Raw genomic sequence first — 23,786 nt, forward strand, 5'->3', positions numbered from 1 at the left:
CAGAAAGAGGTACAGAATGATTTTCAGTTTAATCAATATTGGTTGTATGGTTTGGGTTTTTTTTAAGTGACTAAAAATGATTTTTAACTTATCAATTTTTATTGATGACAAAGCCAAGAACAATAATGTACAATAAAGTCAATGTCAGAATATACAGAAAGAAAAAGGTAGTACCTTACAACCCATCATCAAGTTTTTATCAATCTTATCCCCCTACCCACAGTCCCAATATAACGCAGTTGATGACAACCTTAACTCCAAAAAACGAGAAAAAGACAAAAAAACTATATAAGTATCATCAACAAGATGAATATGAAAATTCACAGAAGACAAAACAGCGAAGATGACTAACAAAAACAAAAACGAAAAAAAACAATAAAAATTAAAAAATGAATAGCAAATACAAAAAAAATGAAAATAAAAATAAAATCGTATTTAAAAATTTAAATACATAAAAAAGACGAAACTCTGATTGTAAAAATTAAAAATATATCCTTTATTAGCCATAAATTGGTGGGGAGAAAAGGACTCGACACAGCTGTGTTTCGGCCATACAGGCCTGCGTCAGGAGTCTTCTCACCATTGATAGTAGCTAATCCTATCCAAATCTCAAAGAAATATATATATCTTCTTGCTAATGTTGTATCACTAATCGATACTCAGAACAGTATCAAGCGCAGCGATTAAAGGCAGCGTTTCATATCTCTATAATGGTAGTATAGCGCTGAAATGTACTCAAAAAAAAATGGGCGAAAAAGTTCTGAGCAGCATCAGCTGTCTATGGAATCAAAAAAAAAAATTCACCCCATCTCATCCCCGCAAAATCCCATCCCCCATTACTCCCCCCAAAGAACCTCCATCAATTACAGTAAGGCAATAATACCAAGAACGAGAGAGCTCTATCTCTTCTGACTCTCCCCTTCTCACAAAAAAAGGGAAGGATTCCCCTCAACAGCCCCCCAACAGAATCAACGCTAACCATTCCCAAAGTCCATGTACTCTCCCCCTTCCTTCTTGAAAATGATCTAAATATTAAGAGAATATGGTTTGTGACATTTACAATAAGAGCCAATTTCATCTGCCTAATGGTTAATGCAGTGGGCTTTGAGCCTGGCAACCTGGGTTCGATTCCCACTGCAGCTCCTTATGACCTTGGGCAAGTCACTTAACCCTCCACTGCCCCAGGTACCAAAACTTAGATTGTGAGCCCTCTAGGGACAGAGAAAGTACCTGCATATAACGTGTACAGAATGCCTCCTTATCCAGCTGGGATATAAGGAACCACTGTGGACGCACATGGTCTACAAAGCACCAAGCAACAACTGCTGAATCTGGTGACTGAGGAAACCCTGAGCTACCATAGTTACTGATCATGGGAGACTTTAACCTACATACCGAAACTCAAGACGTCACCACTGCTGCCTTCCTTGATACGATGGGAGCTGTAGGATTCACTTAGGTGATCAGGCCTCTAACCAATGAAAAGGGCCATATGTTAGACTTGGTGTTCTTCAAAGGAGTCGACATCTTTGAACACAAGGTTGGTTGCAATGAGATAGCATCCCTATCAGGGACTCATATGGAGAGGGAAAGGGGAAGGGGATGTGGATTTGATATACCGCCTTTCAGTGGTTACAATCAAAGCAGTTTACATATTATATACAGGTACTTATTTTGTATCAGAGGCAATAGATGGTTAAGTCACTTGCCCAAAGTCACAAAGAGATGCACCGGGAATCAAACTCAGTTCCCCTAGTTTTCAGGCCACTGCACTAACCAGGACGTCAGACTCACAGAAACAGAAGCCTGCACGGCCGCATTGCTGATCTGTAAGAGCAGGCTTCTACATGGAATGTTGCTAGTGGAGGAGTAGCCTAGTGGTTAGTGCAGTGGACTTTGATCCTGGGGAACCGAGTTCAATTCCCACTGCAGCTCCTTGTGACCTTGAGCAAGTCACTTAACCCTCCATTGCCCCTGGTACAAAATAAGTACCTGAATATATGTAAACCACTTTGAATGTAGTTGCAAAATACCACAGAAAGGCGGTATATCAAGTCCCATTTTCTTTCCCTTCCTGCTGTCTAAAACTAAGTGGTTCCTTATACAGTTACCCCCAAGACTACATCAAAGTAGATATACTCTTCCCTTGCGCTTACTTTTTGCATCTGTGTGCGCCTGTGCTATGCTATATAACAGACCTTTTCCACATGTAAAAAAATGCTTTACGCACTGAAAATGCTTCATAAAATTACCCGCGTAAAGTCTGGAGCAACAACATTCCAATTCCAATAATAAATAACTAACAAATTGCTAAAACTGAAGTTAAATAACATCAAATAAATAGGATTCCACATGAAAAGCACTAACAACATAACATAACATAACATAGTAGATGACGGCAGAAAAAGGACCGCACGGTCCATCCAGTCTGCCCAACAAGATAAACTCATGTATATACCTTACCTTGATTTGTACCTGTGCTCTTCAGGGCACAGACCGTATAAGTCTGCCCAGCACTATTCCCCGCCTCCCAACCACCAGTGCCGCCTCCCACCATCGGCTCTGGCACAGACCGTATAAGTCTGCCCAGCACTATCCCCTCCTCCCAACCACCAGTGCCACCTCCCACCACCGGCTCTGGCACAGACCGTATAAGTCTGCCCAACACTATCCCCTCCTCCCAACCACCAGTGCCGCCTCCCACCACCGGCTCTGGCACAGACCGTATAAGTCTGCCCAGCACTATCCCCTCCTCCCAACCACCAGTGCCGCCTCCCACCACCGGCTCTGGCACAGACCGTATAAGTCTGCCCAGCACTATCCCCTCCTTCCAACCACCAGTGCCGCCTCCCACCACCGGCTCTGGCACAGACCGTATAAGTCTGCCCAGCACTATTCCCCGCCTCCCAACCACCAGTGCCGCCTCCCACCACCGGCTCTGGCACAGACCGTACAAGTCTGCCCAGCACTATCCCCGCCTCCCAACCACCAGTCCCACCTCCGGCTCTGGCACAGACCGTTTAAGTCTGCCCAGCACTATCCCCGCCTCCCAACCACCAGCCCCGCCTCCCAACCACCGGCTCTGGCACAGACCGTATAAGTCTGCCAAGCACTATCCTCGCCTCCCAACCACCGGCTCTGGCACAGACTGTATAAGTCTGCCCAGCACTATCCCCGCCTCCCAACCACCAGTCCCGCCTCCCAACCACCAGCTTTGGCACAGACCGTATAAGTCTGCCCAGCACTATCCCCTCCTCCCAAACACCAGCCCCGCCTCCCACCATCGGCTCTGGCACAGACCGTATAAGTCTGCCCAGCACTATTCCCCGCCTCCCAACCACCAGCCCCGCCTCCCACCACCGGCTCTGGCACAGACCGTATAAGTCTGCCCAGCACTATTCCCCGCCTCCCAACCACCAGCCCCGCCTCCCACCATCGGCTCTGGCACAGACCGTATAAGTCTGCCCAGCACTATCCTCGCCTCCCAACCACCAGCCCCGCCTCCCACCACCGGCTCTGGCACAGACCGTATAAGTCTGCCCAGCACTATTCCCCGCCTCCCAACCACCAGCCCCGCCTCCCACCACCAGCTCTGGCACAGACCGTATAAGTCTGCCCACCACTATCTTCGCCTCCCCACCACCAACCCCTCTTCCCCCCACCGGCTCCACCACCCAATTTCGGCTAAGCTTCTGAGGATCCATTCCTTCTGCACAGGATTCCTTTATGTATATCCCATAGAAGGTTAAAAAAAAAAAGTTACTCTCAAAGCTTATTGGAACAGTGAAGTTTTCACCTTTCTTCCTAAAGTCAGATAGTTGTCTAATATAGTAAATTCTTTCAGTGTCTGTTCCAATGCTTTGAGCTCTATTTCTACTTTCTTGTAGCTTAATATCCTTAGGAGGAAGCAATCTAAGGAAAGCTTCCTATGATGGCTTTAAATCTCCCACAGGGACACATCATGACAGTCTTATCCCTCAAATAAGAAATTTATGTTTTACGAAGTGCTCTAAAAACTAAACCAAGCATCTTAAACTGCAGTTTGAAAAACTATTGACAGCCAAAAAGTAGGGTTCAGGGCAGTTACAACTCAAGCAGAACTGTAGGACTGTTGTGTGCAAGCAAAGTTCATTTTGATGCTGGGCCACACTGGGAGAAAAAAGACACTTTATATGGGATGACTGACAATGTGTTGGTGGTGAGGCTTCCTTGGACGTCATGTATAAGCCATCAGTGATAAAATTACAAGAGTATATTAGTATATCTTTAATGCATTTAAAATAAATAGGTATTTAAAATAAGCTGATACGCCATATCCCCAGCCCTCTCACCATCCCCCCTCCTTATCCCCAGCACTGTTTCCATAGGAGCAAAGTTTTCAAAATGATTGGGGGTGCTGATTTTTTTTTTTTTTTTACAGGTGGTGCATTCCCCTTCTCTCGTCCCTCCTCCACCTTCCTCCGAGTTCCAGCCCCCCCTCCCTCTGAGTTCCAGGGACCCCCACCCTCCGAGTTCCAAGGTCCCCCCTCCCTCTGAGTTCCAGAGTCTCCCACTCCCTCCCTCCCATCCAGTTCCAGGGTCCTCCCTCCCAGTTCCAGGGTCCTCCCTCCCTTCGAGTTCCAAGCCCCCTCCCTCCAAATTTTAAAAGTAATCTATTTTACCTCGTTGGGGTTAGGGCGGCAGCAGCGATAAAAAGCATGCAGGCTCGGCTCGGGTTCAGTTTTCCCTTCTCTCTCTCTCTCAGCTCTGGTCCCGCCCTTACAGAAACAGGAAATGAGGGCGGGACCAGAGCTGAGAGAGAGAGAAGGGAAAACTGAACTAAGCACCGAGCCGAGCCTGCATGCTTTTTACCGCTGCTGCCGCCCTAACCCCGACGAGGTAAAATAGATTACTTTTAAAATTTGGAGGGAGGGGGCCTGGAACTCGAAGGGAGGAGGGAGGGAGGGAACGAACTTCCGATGGGTGAACGAACTTCCAGTGGGTGAACTATTGGGGGTGCTCGAGCACCCACAGCACCCACGGAGTCGGTGCCTATGACCGTCTCTATCCCCATCCTTGTCTCTCAGTCTCCACTGCATGAAAATCTATCCCTTGCATATTCATTGTGGATATCCTGAAAATCTGACTGGCTAGGGAGCCCCCAGGACAGGTTTGGGGGAAGTACTGCCCTAATCCCACCTCTGTCCTTCCCTTTTCTTCTAATTCTGTGCCCGCACTACCGCAGGCCACCTTTTGCCGCAGCTTAGTAAAAGGACCCCTTAATAATTTTACATTTTTTTCAAACAATTCTGGTCCATTAAATATCTTAAGCTTTTAACCAGTCTTTTTCAAAAAAAAATTCTTTTAAAATATTATCTTGTTGTAAGTGCAAATAAATCATGAATGAGAGCAATTTCACGGGGTCCCATCGACAGTGTTTAGCAAAAGGATGCTGCTTCAAGGTATTCGGGACCAACAAATTGTTACTTTGGCGTTCATGTTCACAATGCTTCGTTCTCCCAAGTTTGTGAGAATATCTATGATTCCAGATTGGGGTCTGAGGCTTTTCCTCCCATATTAAATAGATTTATTAAACATATATAGATAGTTAACTGTAGCAAACACCAGTATGTCGACGCATCTCAAAAACGATATAGTGGAATTACTAAAGGTATAGAGAAGGGCGACGAAAATGATAAAGGAGATGGGAAGCCTTGGTCAGCAGTGCTCTACCCCAGGCCGCAGAGGAGGCGAACTTGGAGCATAAGACTCCCGTGGTGGCAACATTAGAGTCTATTTGGGGGGCGATACAAGAACTGACTACAGCTGTTACTAAAGCGGGCCCAAGATACATCTCTCCTTGTGAGTAAAGCTGAAGCTTTAACATTATCTATAGACAAAGTTAAACAAGAATCACTTAACCAAGCCTCGCAATTGCAATCAGAGGTTTCAAATTTAAGATCCACTACTGAAGCCTTGGTTAAGGATAAACTTATGGCATCTCGGAAAATTGAAGAAATAGAAAATGATAACAGACGTCTAAATTGAAGAGTTCTGAATTTTCCGATGACGGAAGGAATGAATGCGACAGATTTCTTCAAAACATATTTAACAGATATTCTTCAATACCCCTCCGCGGCTATTCCTTTCTTAAATAAAGTTTATTACCTTCCACCATCTTTACAAGCAGGAGTGGGATTTGATGCTTCTGAGCGTTTGCCTTCAGTTAATGTTCCTGAGTTGGGAATTCATGATATCTCTGCTTTGCTTGAAGAATCATTATCAGAAGTTAAAATATGGCGAACTTTAATAGTATCGTTCGCATTTGAATTATTAAATGCAGTATTGAAGTTATACTTTAAGAACTCATAAAAGACCTTTTGTGGTTCCAGATTATGGATATACCCAGATGTCACTAAGATAACACAAGATAGAAGGAAAATGTTTCTAGCTCTCAGGGAAGAGACTAAGGCATTAGGAGTAATATTCTTATTGGCATATCCGTGTAAATGACTTATAAGATTCTTGGGTAACAAATATGTATTTTTTGAGGCGGAACAACTTTGAACCTTTTTGGATATGAAAAGAATGGTCAAATAGACTCTATGTATGAATGATAACTAATAACCGATTAAGTAATTGAATAAGATGGAATATTCAGGCTAGACATTTTTTTCTATTGTTTCAAATGTTACTTTTAAATTTTGATCTCATCTAATCATACTCCTCCCGTTTCCTTTAATAAGTGGTCTAAGAAAGAGAGCGAACAAAAATCTAAGAATGAATAGTTTCCTATAGTTTGATTTTCTCTGTATTGCAATTTGCAAGTTAATCTTGTAACGTGAAAATAAATGCCAATTAAAAAAAAAAGTTATCGCATACCATGTAAAATAAGTTTATCTTGTTGGGCAGACTGGATGGACCATACAGCCATATGCTGCCCGGGGTCCACACTTTCTCTGTCCGTGCACGTTGTGGTCATGGACAGAGAAAGATTGGTGAGCACGGCATCACTTATGTCTCTGACAGCTGAACAGAGTAGTCAAACAGGGAACAGATTACAAAATGATTGTACCAATATACTTGAGAAATATTTATATTTATAATAATTGAATCTGAAGTCTCTGTGACTCAAACGGCCAAAGCAATTTATCAGTATTTGCTTTATTATAGTATTTTAATTTGTGCCTAGCCTGTCGATAGATTTAGATGATTAAGTAATGCTTTATTGCGAAGGCTTTTTATACAATGTTATTTTTTTTAATCTTGTAAGCTATTTAGAACATTTTTGTCGAAGAAGTACACAAATTTTAATAAAATAAACTAAATAAACAAATCAAGGGAGCACCAGGCAATGGGTTTTGATTCATTTACAAATTAAGTCATCCACGAATTTTACAAAATCATCTGTAGAACTTAACAAAAAAACAATCAATATGTATATTAAAATCTCCCCAGGTTATTAAACATGGATGAGCAATTGACAGGTCTGTGATAGCATCTGTCAAAGCTTGTACAGATTCCTCAAGTGGAGTGCAATAAAGCAGAAAACACACCCACAAGCAATTCTATTCTCCTGGCCAAGGCTCCCTAACACTCATCTTGCGGGCTATCCTAACTTAAAAACTTCACATCTATATATATAAAAGGCAACCCCAATGTTCTGAAGCCTCCACGGAAGTTGAGGCGCCCGAGATATCCGGTGTGCCCTGGAGTATCTGCACCGCCCTCGCGTCAAAACGTCATGACGCATCAAAACGTCATGACGTTGAGGGCGGAGCTATTGACACTCGAGGGCCGAAACGGCCCACAGCGAACAAGGCAAGTAGCTTCGAGGGACGGAGGGAGGGGGCCCCTTGCTAGCGCCCGTTTCATTCCGCTCAGAAACGGGCATTTTTTCCTAGTCTCTATATAAAAAGCAACACCAACGTTCTATGAAGCCTCCAGCCGGAAGTGTGAAGGGGGCGAGATATCCGGTTTCCCTATGAGTGTCTGCCCCGCCCTCTCTGTAACACAGTCAGTGAAGGAAAACAGCAGAGCACGAAATCAAATCCCTGGCTCTGTAACAGTGAAGGACTCAGAGGGGGGAGGGGAGAGAGGCCAGAGGGCAGGGACACACACACTCCCACATGCACACAGAAGAAAAAATTGCTAGCCCCCGTTTCATTTGCATCAGAAACGGGGCTTTTTTACTAGTAAAACAATAAAAAGTAATTCCTCCCATCTTTCCCCTCAAATCTGGAATACAAGGAGGAGCATCCCCACAAGTGTACTATCAATCAAGGGTTCTTAACTCAGTCCTTGGGATACACCTAGCCACTCATGTTTTCAGGATACAGACAATGAATATGCATGAGATAGATTTGCATGCAATAGAGGTAATTCATGTAAATCTGTCTCATGCATATTCATTATGGGTATCCTTAACACTTGACTGGCTATGTGTATTCCAAAGACTGGGTTGAGAACCCCTGCTGTAAATTAATGGACAAAGTAAAATCAGGGGTCCTTTTCCCAAGCAACATCAAGAATTCCCTTGAAAGGTCAAATTTCTATCATGAATTAATTGCGATCCCCCTGTATTGATTCATTGATACTGTCTGTTTGTTGCCCTGTAAGATCTTTAGACTTGGAACCCAACCTTCTGATGTGTTAATTATTGCATTCCTTATGTGACATAATTCTGTGATCCGATGTGAGAAAGGAATTTAATAACTGCCTCACAGTACAAAGACTGTTGTAAATTCACAGACTTCCATGGCGAGTTCCATGGTTTACTCCTATGAATGAGATGCTCCACATCAAGCGATGGGTTTCCTGCAGACAGATGGAGACCGCACAGCCAAGCATGCTGCTATATCTTTAGTGGGCCTTCACTCTCTCTGCTCGTGCACGACCATCAGCAGCCTAGCTCATTGTGTCATAAGGGTGACAGGCACCATCTTCTCACCTGCTCTGGGTTGGCAATGAAGTTGATTGCCGTGTGGTGGCGATCATCCTCTTGGATTAAGCTGAAGGTGAACTGGTAGTCAATCAAGAGGCTATCTGTAGGCAACATAGAAAAGAAAAAAATATATATATATACTTTAAATCAGCTATGACACAGATAATCGCTATGTATCAAACCTGACATAACAACATAAGCTTTGGGACACAACAAAGGTCCATCAAGCCCAGCATCCTGTTTCCAACAGTCGCCAATTACACAATATGTATACACACAAACAGCCCGACACAGGCCGTGTTTCGCCCAACAGGGCTGCTTCAGGGGCTACACAACACACTTTTTCTGTGAAGTGTGATGAATATATGTTGAATGTACTTGTATTAAATATAAAGACGCTCGCTTTGATATGAAAAAAACAGCTGGATCAGGGGTGCCGAAAACCAAAATGCTGACTCCGAGCCAATCCGACAGTCACATATCTCTGATCGCGCTGATCCAGCTGTTTTTTTCATATCAAAGCGAGCGTCTTTATATTTAATACAAGTACATTCAACATATATTCATCACACTTCACAGAAAAAGTGTGTTGTGTAGCCCCTGAAGCAGCCCTGTTGGGCGAAACACGGCCTGTGTCGGGCTGTTTGTGTGTATACATATTGTGCAATTTGTTTTTCAATAATAAATCATTTTTTGCTTGTTAAACGATCTGCTCTATTTGTGTTCCATCTTGGAGTTTGCAGACCGTCTGCCTTTGTGCTTTCTTGGACACTCCAACAGTGGCCAATCCAGGTTACAAGTACCTGGCAAGATCCAAAAACAGTACAATACATTTTACGCTGTTTATCCTAGAAATAAGCAGTGGATTTTTCTCAAGACTATCTTACTAAAGGCTTATGGACTTTTCTTTTAGAAACAAACCTTTATTAAACCCGCTAAGCTAATTGCTTTCACCACATTCTCTGGCAACAAGTTCCAGAGTTTAATTACACGTTGACTGAAGAAATATTTTCTCTGATTTGTTTTAAATTTACTATTTTGTAGCTTCTTTGCATGCCCACCAGTCCAAGTATTTTTGGAAAGAGTAAACAGACGCTTCACGTCTACCCGTTCCCCTCCACTCATTATTTTATAGACCTCTATCATATCTCCCTTCAGCCGCCTTTTCTCCAAGCTGAAGAGCCCTAGCCGCTTTAGTCTTTCCTCATAGGGAAGTCGTCCCATCCCCTTTATCATTTTTGTCGCCCTTCTCTGTACCTTTTCTAATTCCACCGTTGGGTTTCTCAGAGTACCTGGGTTTTTCACAAACTAGCACAGATTGGGGCTGATAATGAAAAAAACTAATGGGCAGAAAAGCTAATTGGGCAAAGATATGCGTATAGGGGCTAGACTCTATATATAGCACCTGAAAAAATGGTGCTGAAAAAAATTCCGCCTAGGTTTATTCTATAAACCACACCTAACTTCGTGCCTAAAGTTAGGTGTGGTTTATAGAATACACCTAGGGTGTGGTTTATAGAATACACCTAGGCTGAAAATATGCCTAGAGTCCTTACGTGCATCTAAACCCAGTCATTTGAATTTATGCCAAGTAAAACCTAGTATAAATACTGATGCCTAAGGGGTCCTTTTATCAAGGGCCCTGAAATATCAGTGGGGGCTGTTTTTACCAGTGCAAGTAAAAAAAAAAAGCCCCCAGACACACGTGGCCATGTGGTAAGAGAACTCTTACCGCATGGCCATGTGATGGGGAGCCTTACCGCCGAAACCCACTGAGGTGGCAATAAGGGCTCCCATGCTAATTCGGCAGAAGCCGGGCAGCACACGGTGATGCCCAATTACTGCTGGGTTAGAGCCACTTCTAGGGCCTTTTTCCTGCTGGAAAAAATTAAAAAGTTGGTGTCCACAGCGTATGTGCAGCAGGGGCGTAGCCAGACCTCGGTGGGAGAGGGGGCCAGAGCCCGAGGTGGGGGAGGGGGCACTGTTTAGCTGCCTCCCCCCCCGACCCCCCCGTGGACCTGCAACCGCAACCCCCCCCCCCCCCCCCCCCCCGCCGCTGCATCAGGTACCTTGTTTGCTGGCAGGGGTCCCCAATCCCCGCCAGCCGAAGAATCTTCTTCAGCACCGGTCGACTCCGGCGCCTTCGTTGTGGGATCATCTGTTTCTGACGCCTTACATCCTGCACGGGGCTACTTGCACGGTGCAAGATGTAAGGCGTCACAAACAGATGATCCCACAACGAAGGCGCCGGTGTCGACTAGCGCTGAAGAAAACTCTTCAACTGGCGGGGATTGGGGACCCCTGCCAGCAAACAAGGTACCTTGAGCTACTACTGAAAAAGGTGTGAGCAAAATCTAAATAAATAAATGTGTAAGTCATGAACCTGGGTTCCTTCACACCCCTCTGGGGGGAAGCTACAGTGCTTTATAAGAGTAGAAAAAAAGCTAAAAGCTATTCTTGCCTGAGCCCACTACAAACCACCAGCATCTTTCACAAACGACATGAATATTCCTGTCTTCTTCTGTTCCCCTCCCTCCTTCCTTCTCGCTTTCCCAGTCTGATGAGCTGAGAATCCAACTCAGAATTGTATGTTTTTTTTGTCAATGTTTTCTTTCCAAAAATAATAAACAGTGAGTATAAATAGTTTAAAGTTTTAAACCACACTGTCCATGTTTCCCCTTTTACTTCTGACTGTAGCCAGAATTTGGAAAATGTTTAACGCAGATTAAAAAAAAATGTAAAAGTCATCATGTGTTTTCAATCACCTTGATTAAAAAAATGTAAAAAGCAACTGCACGTGGTCTAGCAGCGCTGGGAAGACAGTAAAAAGGCCAATGCAGTCTTAGCTTAGTCAGCAGCTTAGCTGAGATTAGGTGGCAGAGCCAGTGGTGGGAGGCGGGGCTGGTGGTTGGGAGGCGAGGATATTGCTGGGCAGACTTATACGGTCTGTGCCAGAGCTGGTGGTTGGGAGGCAGGGATAGTGCTGGGCAGACTTATACGGTCTGTGCCAGAGCCGGTGGTGGGAGGCGGGGCTGGTGGTTGGGAGGCGGGGATAGTGCTGGGCAGACTTATACGGTCTGTGCCAGAGCCGGTGGTGGGAGGCGGGACTGGTGGTTGGGCGGCGGGGATAGTGCTGGGCAGACTTATACGGTCTGTGCCAGAGCCGGTGGTGGGAGGCGGGGCTGGTGGTTGGGAGGTGGGGATAGTGCTGGGCAGACTTATACGGTCTGTGCCAGAGCTGGTGGTTGGGAGGCAGGGATAGTGCTGGGCAGACTTATACGGTCTGTGCCAGAACCGGTGGTGGGAGGCAGGGCTGGTGGTTGGGAGGAGGGGATAGTGCTGGGCAGACTTATACAGTCTGTGCCCTGAAAATGACAGATACAAATCAAGGTAAGGTATACACAAAAAGTAGCACATATGAGTTTTATCTTGTTGGGCAGACTGGATGGACCGTGCAGGTCTTTTTCTGCCGTCATCTACTATGTTACTATGTTACCTGATGTGGCGGCGGGGCGGAAGGCGGCGGGGGGGGGGGGGCAAATGTAGAGGGGGCCAAGGGGTAATCTGTGGGGGCCCATGCCCCCGTGGCCCCACGTAGCTACGGCCCTGATATGCACACAACTGAGAAGCATTATATTGCATTGATAATAGGGTAAAGCTTTGATTTTCCCACATTATCCCCCAAATTCTATATATATCGCGCCTTGATTTCTGCTTGGAAATCAGAGCGTATTCTATAACAACGCACGTAACTTAATTGATACGTAAATACCAACTTAAATTTTTTTCTGCATTAAAGATTTTCTAAACTAGCACTTTTTGCACCTGGTTCACATTGAGCTGTTTATATTATGTCACATTGAAAATTACACTGAATTATTCGTTTCTTCTCCTTTTCTCCACATACAATATCATACTTGAATCACCTGTCTCAAGTATGTATTTACTGCAATGCTTTGGGTCCTGTTTACTAAGCTGCATTATAGGCGCATTAGCATTTTTAACGCGTGTTAACTATGTATGCGCCTACAATATCTCTATAGGCGCCTACATGGTCGGCGCATGCGTTAATTGTGGGTGTGCTAAAAAGCTAACGAGCCTTAGTAAACAAGGCCCTTTGGAGCCCTTTTACTAAGCGGCGTAGACGCCTATGCACACCCAACGAACACCAAAATGGAGTTACTGCGTGGCCCTTGCGGTAATTTCATTTTTGGCATGTGTCCGATACGCGGGTCTGAAAAATACTCTTTATTTTCGGGAGTGCGCAATGGATGTGCACCAAGTGGCATTTGGCGCGTGTAGGTCATTACCGCCTGGTTACTGCGTGAGTCTTTACCGCTAGCTCAATGGCTGACAGTAAGGTTTCAGACCCTAAATGGACGCGCAGCAATTTTCATTTTGCCAAACGTCCATTTTCGGCAACAACCACCAAAAAAAGGCCTTTTTTTTTTACAGGCACGATAAAAAATGGATCAGCGTGCAGCCAAAACATGCGCCTACATAACCACAGGCCATTTTTCAGCACGCCTTTGTAAAAGGACCCCTTTGTTTGTTTCCTGTTTCTTAATTTTTTAAATATTTTTAATTATAATTTTAATTATATTTTTAATTATTATGTTTTTGTGTATAGATTTTATATATTCTGTATTGTATTGATTAATTTGAAGATGTTATTGAGGAGTTCTTCTATGTATGTTTTTATTTTGTAGCCTTTTTACCCTTGACACAGCCTGAGGGCAAAACGTGGCCACGTTGGGTAACTGTTTTAATAAACCACTTCTCGTTTATCTGCTTGTTGTTTTTTTATTGTGATGTGCTTTTTCTTATTTTGTTTATTTAAGCAGGCAAATCAGTGCCTTTCTTTTGTTGTTTTCTTTAAACATTTTTTGGGGAGACTTTATATGATTTGACAGGATTTTCTGTTTATTTTGTTAGTGATGAGCCCCGATGCAGAATAATTTGATCCCTGAAACACGGTCATGTCAGCACTTTAAATGATACAAAAAGATCTCCGCTAGCAAGTTAAGTACACCGTTGCATTTACGCAGGCTCCTAGTTAATTGGAATTGCGCATATCATTGAATAATATTGGAAGAGTTTGGGAAATATCCAGTTAAATACCAATTTATACTTATACTTGGGACCTCCATTTTTGACAACGTCAAGGAGCTCTCCTATATGATGATCCACTAAATTAAGGTGTAACTACTAGAGTTCCAATTTTTTGTGATTGTGCATCAGGGGCTTAGCTATTTGGGGCCACGGGGGCCTGGGCCCCCCATAGATTTCGGCCTGGACCCCCCCTGCCGACGACCCTCTCGACCCCCCCCCCCCCACCGCCAACCCTCCTCCGCCGTCGTCGTGGGCTACTTTTGCTGGCGGGGGACCTCAACCTCCACCAGCCGAGGTCCTGCTGCTTCCCACGGAAGGCTTCATTCTGTTTCTGACGTCCTGCACATTGTACGTGCAGGACGTCAGACTCACAGAAATAGAACGAAGCCTTGCAGATCAAGGTTTCAGGATGTCAGAAACAGAACAAAGCCTTCCGTGGGAAGTAAGAGGACCTCGGCTGGCGGGGATTGGGGTCCCTTGCCAGCAAAGGTAGGCGACAGCGGCGGGGAAGGGTTAGCAGCGGGAGGGGGGGTCGAGAGGGTCGTCGGCAGGGGAAGGCAAAGTTGGTGGTGGTGGCGGCACCGGGGGGGGGGGGGGGCTAAAATGTGCCCCCTCACCTGGGCTCTGGATCCCCCCCTCCCGTCGAAGTCTGGCTACGCCCCTGTTGTGTTATATGTTATAAACATATGTTATAAACGTACCTTTTATACAGTACTGCTTTATCCACAGAAAATGATTTTAATGTAACTGCACATGATATGTGGGTACAGTTACAGTGGGGGAAATAAGTATTTGATCCCTTGCTGATTTTGTAAGTTTGCCCACTGACAAAGACATGAGCAGCCCATAATTGAAGGGTAGGTTATTGGTAACAGTGAGAGATAGCACATCACAAATTAAATCCGGAAAATCACATTGTGGAAAGTATATGAATTTATTTGCATTCTGCAGAGGGAAATAAGTATTCAATCCCTCTGGCAAACAAGACCTAATACTTGGTGGCAAAACCCTTGTTGGCAAGCACAGCGGTCAGACGTCTTCTGTAGTTGATGATGAGGTTTGCACACATGTCAGGAGGAATTTTGGTCCACTCCTCTTTGCAGATCATCTCTAAATCATTAAGAGTTCTGGGCTGTCGCTTGGCAACTCGCAGCTTCAGCTCCCTCCATAAGTTTTCAATGGGATTAAGGTCTGGTGACTGGCTAGGCCACTCCATGACCCTAATGTGCTTCTTCCTGAGCCACTCCTTTGTTGCCTTGGCTGTATGTTTTGGGTCATTGTCGTGCTGGAAGACCCAGCCACGACCCATTTTTAAGGCCCTGGCGGAGGGAAGGAGGTTGTCACTCAGAATTGTACGGTACATGGCCCCATCCATTCTCCCATTGATGCGGTGAAGTAGTCCTGTGCCCTTAGCAGAGAAACACCCCCAAAACATAACATTTCCACCTCCATGCTTGACAGTGGGGACGGTGTTCTTTGGGTCATAGGCAGCATTTCTCTTCCTCCAAACACGGCGAGTTGAGTTCATGCCAAAGAGCTCAATTTTTGTCTCATCTGACCACAGCACCTTCTCCCAATCACTCTCGGCATCATCCAGGTGTTCACTGGCAAACTTCAGATGGGCCGTCACATGTGCCTTCCGGAGCAGGGGGACCTTGCGGGCACTGCAGGATTGCAATCCGTTATGTCGTAATGTGTTACCAATGGTTTTCGTGGTGACAGTGGTCCCAGCTGCCTTGAGATCATTGACAAGTTCCCCCCTTGTAGTTGTAGGCTGATTTCTAACCTTCCTCATGATCAAGGATACCCCACGAGGTGAGATTTTGCGTGGAGCCCCAGATCTTTGTCGATTGACAGTCATTTTGTACTTCTTCCATTTTCTTACTATGGCACCAACAGTTGTCTCCTTCTCGCCCAGCGTCTTACTGATGGTTTTGTAGCCCATTCCAGCCTTGTGCAGGTGTATGATCTTGTCCCTGACATCCTTAGACAGCTCCTTGCTCTTGGCCATTTTGTAGAGGTTAGAGTCTGACTGATTCACTGAGTCTGTGGACAGGTGTCTTTCATACAGGTGACCATTGCCGACAGCTGTCTGTCATGCAGGTAACGAGTTGATTTGGAGCATCTACCTGGTCTGTAGGGGCCAGATCTCTTACTGGTTGGTGGGGGATCAAATACTTATTTCCCTCTGCAGAATGCAAATAAATTCATATACTTTCCACAATGTGATTTTCCGGATTTAATTTGTGATGTGCTATCTCTCACTGTTACCAATAACCTACCCTTCAATTATGGGCTGCTCATGTCTTTGTCAGTGGGCAAACTTACAAAATCAGCAAGGGATCAAATACTTATTTCCCCCACTGTAGGTGTGCACAAGCATGTACATGTATAAAACTTTGCCTGGACACTGCAGAGGGTTTTCCCAGGGGCACTGCCAGGAAGGGCTTTGCATTTATATTAGAGAAGTACCAATTAGCAAATTTTACTATTTAGCTGAATACGAATAATGGACATTCAGATTTACCATATGAAGATCAAGAGTTTATTTCAGTAGGACTTAGCAACAGCAGAGCCCCAGATGATTCATACTTGAATTTAAATCACTATTCGGCCGAATTACTACTACTACTACTTAACATTTCTAGAGCGCTACTAGGGTTACGTAGCGCTGTACAATTTAACAAAGAGAGACAGTCCCTGCTCAAAGAGCTTACAATCTAATAGACAAGTGAACGGTCGGTCCGATAGGGGCAGTCTGGATTCACTGAACGGTAAGGGTTAGGTGCCGAACGCAGCATTGAAGAAGTGGGCTTTAAGCAAAGACTTGAAGACGGGCAGGGAGGGGGCTTGGCGTAAGGGTTCAGGAAGGTTGTTCCAAGCATAGGGTGAGGCGAGGCAGAATGAGCGGAGCCTGGAGTTGGCGGTGGTGGAGAAGGGTACTGAGAGGAGGGATTTATCCTGTGAACGGAGGTTACAGGCGGGAACGTAAGGGGAGATGAGGGTAGAGAGGTAATGAGGGGCAGCAGACTGAGTGCATTTGTAGGTAAGAAGGAGAAGCTTGAATTGAATGCGGTATCTGATCGGAAGCCAGTGAAGTGACCTGAGGAGAGGGGTGATATGAGTATATCGGTTCTGGCGAAATATGAGACGTGCAGCAGAGTTCTGAACAGATTGAAGGGGGGATAGATGGCTAAGTGGGAGGCCGGTGAGGAGTAAGTTGCAGTAGTCCAGGCGAGAGGTAATGAGAGCGTGGACGAGAGTTCGGGTGGTGTGTTCAGAGAGGAAAGGGCGAATTTTGCTGATGTTAAAGAGGAAGAAGCGACAGGTCTTGGCTATCTGCTGGATATGCGCAGAGAAGGAGAGAGAGGAGTCAAAGATGACTCCGAGGTTGCGGGCAGATGAGACGGGGAGATGAAAAGAATATGAATGTTTGGTGCAGCCCTAATTTTTATGGAACTTCTAAAAACACATACGCACGCTTATAGAATAGGCCGTAAAACTGGTGGGCAAAAAGAGCAAGTGTAAAGGCAAGTCCATAAATTCCCCAAGCCATTTTTAATTTATTTATTTATTTGCTGCATTTGTATCCCACATTTTCCCACCTCTTTGCAGGCTCAATGTGGCTTACATTATGCCGTAATGGTGATCGCCATTTCCGGATTGAGAAATGCGAAGTAGTGTTACATTAAAGTTCATAAATGTTGAAGTAAATATAAAGTAAGTTGGATAGACAGTTCATTTCAGGCATGGAAGATAAGGGAGGGAAAAAAGATGGAATCGTGGTATTAAGTAAGCAGACAAGGGAATGAACTAAAAATTTATACCCCAAGGGAGGGAGGGAGGGGGAAGAGGAAGGTGTGAAAAGACAATACACCTCACCTCCCAAAAAAACCCACAACTGAAGTCAAAAAGTTAAAAACTTAGAACATCACATTCTAGGCAGCCTGTCTTCTATTCACTTCTTGGAAAGTTGCCACATGCCCCTCTTTTCTGCTCCTCCCCCCCCCCCCAAAACTGATTCAAAGCAGAGGCAGGGTGTATACTTTTGTGTAATGCTGCTGAAAATTAACGGATAGGCGACTTATCAGTTTAGCCATCAGGGGACCTTTTACTAAGCTGCCTAAGCATCTGCACGCGCCCAATGTGAACCAAAATGGAGTTACTGCCCGGCTACTGTGCGGCTCTCGGAGTAATTTCATTTTTGGCGCGCATCTGATATGCGCATCCGAAAATATTTTTTATTTTCGGATGCGTGTATCGGGCACGCGCCAAATGGCATTTGACGCACGTAGGTCATTACCACCCGGTTACCATGCGAGTCTTTACCGCTAGGTCGCAGACCCAAAATGGACGCGCAGCAATTTTGATTTTGTCGCGCATCCATTTTCGACATACCCAAAACCTGTGCCTACACTACCGCAAGTGTACCTTAGTAAAAGGACCCCTCAGTCCTTCTTTGGAAAAATTCTTATGTACTACTACTACTTATCATTTCTAAAGCGCTACTAGACATACGCAGCGCTGTACACTTGAACATGAAGAGACAGTCCCTGCTCGACAGAGCTTACAATCTAATTAGGACAGACAAACAGGACAAATAAGGGATAAGGACAAAGAGTAGCAAGATTCCGGAATCCCTAAGAGTAGCAAGATCCCGGAATCCCAAAGAATGTACTGATAGTTCTGATCTTTTCTGTTACTTCCTTATCCTACTAGAAGTGCAACGTAATAACAACATGGATGACAGATCCTTCATTTTGTCAAGAAATCTACTACTACTACTTATCATTTCTCTAGTGCTACTAGACGTACGCAGTGCTGTATACATGAACATGAAGAGACAGTCCCTGTTCGACAGAGCATATAATCTAATCAAGAGAGACAAACAGGACAAACAAGAGATAAGGACAAAGAGTAGCAAGATTCTGTGCAGAATCCCAAAGAATAGCAAGATTCCGGAATCCCAAAGAGTAGCAAGATTCCATGCAGAATCCCAAACAGTAGCAAGATTCCGGAATCCCAAAGTGTAGCAAGATTCCGGAATCCCAAAGACTACTACTGCTACTTCTACTTATCATTTCTAAAGCGCTACTAGACGTACTCAGCGCTGTACACTTGAACATGAAGAGACAGTCCCTGCTCGACAGAGCTTACAATCTAATTAGGACAGACAAGCAGGACAAATAAGGGATAAGGACAAAGAGTAGTAAGATTCCATGCAGAATCCCAACAGTAAGAATCCCAAACAGTCCCTGCTCAACAGAGCTTACAATCTAATTAGGACAGCCAAATAGGACAAACAAGAGATAAGGGAATATTAAAGTGAGGATGATAAAATAAGGGTTCTGAACATCTAACATGTAACATCTAGTCCTGTGCTATTTAAGATTTCCCCACATGGACCATTTATATTAAACCTACTAGAATCACACAGTGGCCAAATTTATCCAGGCAATAAGAGGCAGATTCAGGAGGGGAACAGCTTATCATTCAGTTAGTTAGCTGCGATATTGATTTAAACTAATTGATCTGATTCTGAGAGATAGAAAGAGAGGGGGGGGGGGACTTCAGCAACAGTCCTTCCTTGGGCAGAATGTGAAACTTGACCATCCTACCTCACTAGAACTCACCAGGTGATTTGTGATTCAATGGGTCGGGTTACTGGACCTCAGAAAAGATCGCAGAGGAAGAGTGTTTCTGTTTAATACTAAAAAAAAAAATATTCACTGCTTTCCCTGCCCTTCCTTCCTGGTTAGAGGGGAGGGAAGAATCAAAATGGGTTTTATCAGTCTCTAATGTCAACACAACCAATTAAAAATAGCAAATAAAGATACACAGGCATTAGAAACAGTGCTCGCTGTGGCTCATAATAGCTACACAGAGGCAACTACAATAATTAAAATCAAACCAGTTACAACATTGATTGAATGGAAGAATAAATTATAGAACAGTTTTCAATGCTAAGGCAGGCTTGTTTCTGCTATTCTTTCCCTTAATTAATTCAGCCATTTCCACTGTGCTCTGTTAACTAGGGCTCAAGCACTGTATGAATTCAGAGGTCACTGCAGTAGAATTGGAGTCAAGGCTCACTGCAGTGCTTTCAGTATCCCTGGCAAAACTCAATGCAAGGGCACTGGGAATCAGAAGAGATCACAGAAGTACGCTGTATCAGCAGACAGAGACCAGTGCAGTTCACTGCATATCGGCAGCAGAGCTCACTGCAGATCACTGGATATCGGGAGCAGAATTCACTGTAGTACACCATGTATCAGGGGACAGAGCTCAATGCAGTTCACCAGGTATCAAGGAACAGAGCTCACTGCAGTGCATCAGGTATCAGGGGACAGAGCTCACTGCACATCCACTGGGCATCAAAAGCAGAGCTCACTGCAGTGCATCGGGTATCAGGGAACAGAGCTCACTGCAGTTCACCAGGTATCAAGTGACAAAACTCAACGCAGTTCACCAGGTATCAAGGAACAGAGCTCACTGCAGTGCATCAGGTATCAGGGAACAGAGCTCACTGCAGTTCACCAGGTATCAAGTGACAAAACTCAATGCAGTTCACCAGGTATCAAGGAACAGAGCTCACTGCAGTGCATCAGGTATCAGGGAACAGAGCTCACTGCAGTTCACCAAGTATCAAGTGACAAAACTCAATGCAGTTCACCAGGTATCAAGGAACAGAGCTCACTGCAGTGCATTGGGTATCAGGGGACAGGGCTCAATGCAGTTCACTACATATTGGGAACAGAGTTGACTGCAGTTCACATTAGCAGACAAAGCTCACTGCAGTGCATCTACTATCGGGGACAGATTTCATTAAAGTTCACTGGGTATCAGGAGCAGAGCTTACTGCAGTGCGTTAGATATCGGGGAACAGAGTTCAACTGCAGTTCACTGAATATCATTGGACAGAGCTCACTGCAGTTCACTGGGTATCAGGAGCAGAGCTCACTGCAGTGCATTAGATATCGGGGAACAGAGTTCAACTGCAGTTCACTGAATATCATTGGACAGATCTCACTGCAGTTCACTGGGTATCAGGAGCAGAGCTCACTGCAGTGCGTTAGATATCGGGGAACAGAGTTCAACTGCAGTTCACTGAATATCATTGGACAGATCTCACTGCAGTTCACTGGGTATCAGGAGCAGAGCTCACTGCAGTGCATTATATATCGGGGAACAGAGTTCAACTGCAGTTCACTGAATATCATTGGACAGATCTCACTGCAGTTCACTGGGTATCAGAAGTAGAGCTCACTGCAGTGCGTTAGATATCGGGGAACAGAGTTCAACTGCAGTTCACTGCATATCAGGACCACAGCTCACTGCAGTTCACTGGGTATCAGGAGCAGAGATCACTGTAGTGCGTTAGATATCGGGGAACAGAGTTCAACTGCAGTTCACTGAATATCATTGGACAGAGCTCACTGCAGTTCACTGGGTATCAGGAGCAGAGCTTACGGCAGTGCGTTAGATATCAAGGAACAGAGTTCAACTGCAGTTCACTGCATATCAGGACCAGAGCTCACTGCAGTTCACTGGGTATCAGGAGCAGAGCTCACTGCAGTGCATTATATATCGGGGAACAGAGTTCAACTGCAGGTCACTGCATATCAGGACCAGAGCTCACTGCAGTTCACTGGCACTGGGTATCAGGAGCAGAGCTCACTGCAGTGCATTAGATATCGGGGAACAGAGTTCAACTGCAGTTCACTGAATATCATTGGACAGAGCTCACTGCAGTTCACTGGGTATCAGGAGCAGAGCTCACTGCAGTGTGTTAGATATCGGGGAACAGAGTTCAACTGCAGTTCACTGAATATCATTGGACAGAGCTCACTGCAGTTCACTGGGTATCAGGAGCAGAGCTTACTGCAGTGCGTTAGATATCGGGGAACAGAGTTCAACTGCAGTTCACTGAATATCATTGGACAGATCTCACTGCAGTTCACTGGGTATCCGGAGCAGAGCTTACTGCAGTGCGTTAGATATCGGGGAACAGAGTTCAACTGCAGTTCACTGAATATCATTGGACAGAGCTCACTGCAGTTCACTGGGTATCAGGAGCAGAGCTCACTGCAGTTCACTGGGTATCAGGAGCAGAGCTCACTGCAGTGCATTAGATATCGGGGAACAGAGTTCAACTGCAGTTCACTGAATATCATTGGACAGAGGCTCACTGCAGTTCACTGGGTATCAGGAGCAGAGCTCACTGCAGTTCACTGGGTATCAGGAGCAGAGCTCACTGCAGTGCATTAGATATCGGGGAACAGAGTTCAACTGCAGTTCACTGAATATCATTGGACAGAGCTCACTGCAGTTCACTGGGTATCAGGAACAGAGCTCACTGCAGTGCATTAGATATCGGGGAACACAGTTCAACTGCAGTTCACTGAATATCATTGGACAGATCTCACTGCAGTTCACTGGGTATCAGGAGCAGAGCTCACTGCAGTGCGTTAGATATCGGGGAACAGAGTTCAACTGCAGTTCACTGCATATCAGGACCAGAGCTCACTGCAGTTCACTGGGTATCAGGAGCAGAGCTTACTGCAGTGCGTTAGATATCGTGGAACAGAGTTCAACTGCAGTTCACTGAATATCATTGGACAGAGCTCACTGCAGTTCACTGGGTATCAGGAGCAGAGCTTACTGCAGTGCATTAGATATCGGGGAACAGAGTTCAACTGCAGTTCACTGAATATCATTGGGCAGATCTCACTGCAGTTCACTGGGTATCAGGAGCAGAGCTCACTGCAGTGCGTTAGATATCGGGGAACAGAGTTCAACTGCAGTTTACTGAATATCATTGGACAGAGCTCACTGCAGTTCACTGGGTATCAGGAGCAGAGCTTACTGCAGTGCATTAGATATCGGGGAACAGAGTTCAACTGCAGTTCACTGAATATCATTGGACAGAGCTCACTGAAGTTCACTGGGTATCAGGAGCAGAGCTCACTGCAGTGCGTTAGATATCGGGGAACAGAGTTCAACTGCAGTTCACTGCATATCAGGACCAGAGCTCACTGCAGTTCACTGGGTATCAGGAGCAGAGCTTACTGCAGTGCGTTAGATATCGTGGAACAGAGTTCAACTGCAGTTCACTGAATATCATTGGACAGAGCTCACTGCAGTTCACTGGGTATCAGGAACAGAGCTCACTGCAGTGCATTAGATATCGTGGAACAGAGTTCAACTGCAGTTCACTGAATATCATTGGACAGAGCTCACTGCAGTTCACTGGGTATCAGGAACAGAGCTCACTGCAGTGCATTAGATATCGGGGAACACAGTTCAACTGCAGTTCACTGAATATCATTGGACAGATCTCACTGCAGTTCACTGGGTATCAGGAGCAGAGCTCACTGCAGTGCGTTAGATATCGGGGAACAGAGTTCAACTGCAGTTCACTGCATATCAGGACCAGAGCTCACTGCAGTTCACTGGGTATCAGGAGCAGAGCTTACTGCAGTGCGTTAGATATCGTGGAACAGAGTTCAACTGCAGTTCACTGAATATCATTGGACAGAGCTCACTGCAGTTCACTGGGTATCAGGAGCAGAGCTTACTGCAGTGCATTAGATATCAGGGAACAGAGTTCAACTGCAGTTCACTGAATATCATTGGGCAGATCTCACTGCAGTTCACTGAGTATCAGGAGCAGAGCTCACTGCAGTGCGTTAGATATCGGGGAACAGAGTTCAACTGCAGTTCACTGAATATCATTGGACAGAGCTCACTG

General features: G+C 45.2%; 1 protein-coding gene across 1 annotated transcript in view; it reads right to left on the reverse strand.

Annotated features, from left to right (window-relative positions):
* Positions 1-23,786, reverse strand: part of ATRNL1 (attractin like 1) — a 1,590,902-nt gene that overhangs the window by 796,519 nt on the left and 770,597 nt on the right. Inside the window, 1 exon segment of the mRNA XM_030202658.1 lies at positions 8,930-9,024. Coding sequence (XP_030058518.1) covers positions 8,930-9,024 — 95 coding nt within the window.

The sequence above is a fragment of the Microcaecilia unicolor genome, chromosome 5 (assembly GCF_901765095.1).
Source record: "Microcaecilia unicolor chromosome 5, aMicUni1.1, whole genome shotgun sequence".
Taxonomy (NCBI): Eukaryota; Metazoa; Chordata; class Amphibia; order Gymnophiona; family Siphonopidae; genus Microcaecilia; species Microcaecilia unicolor.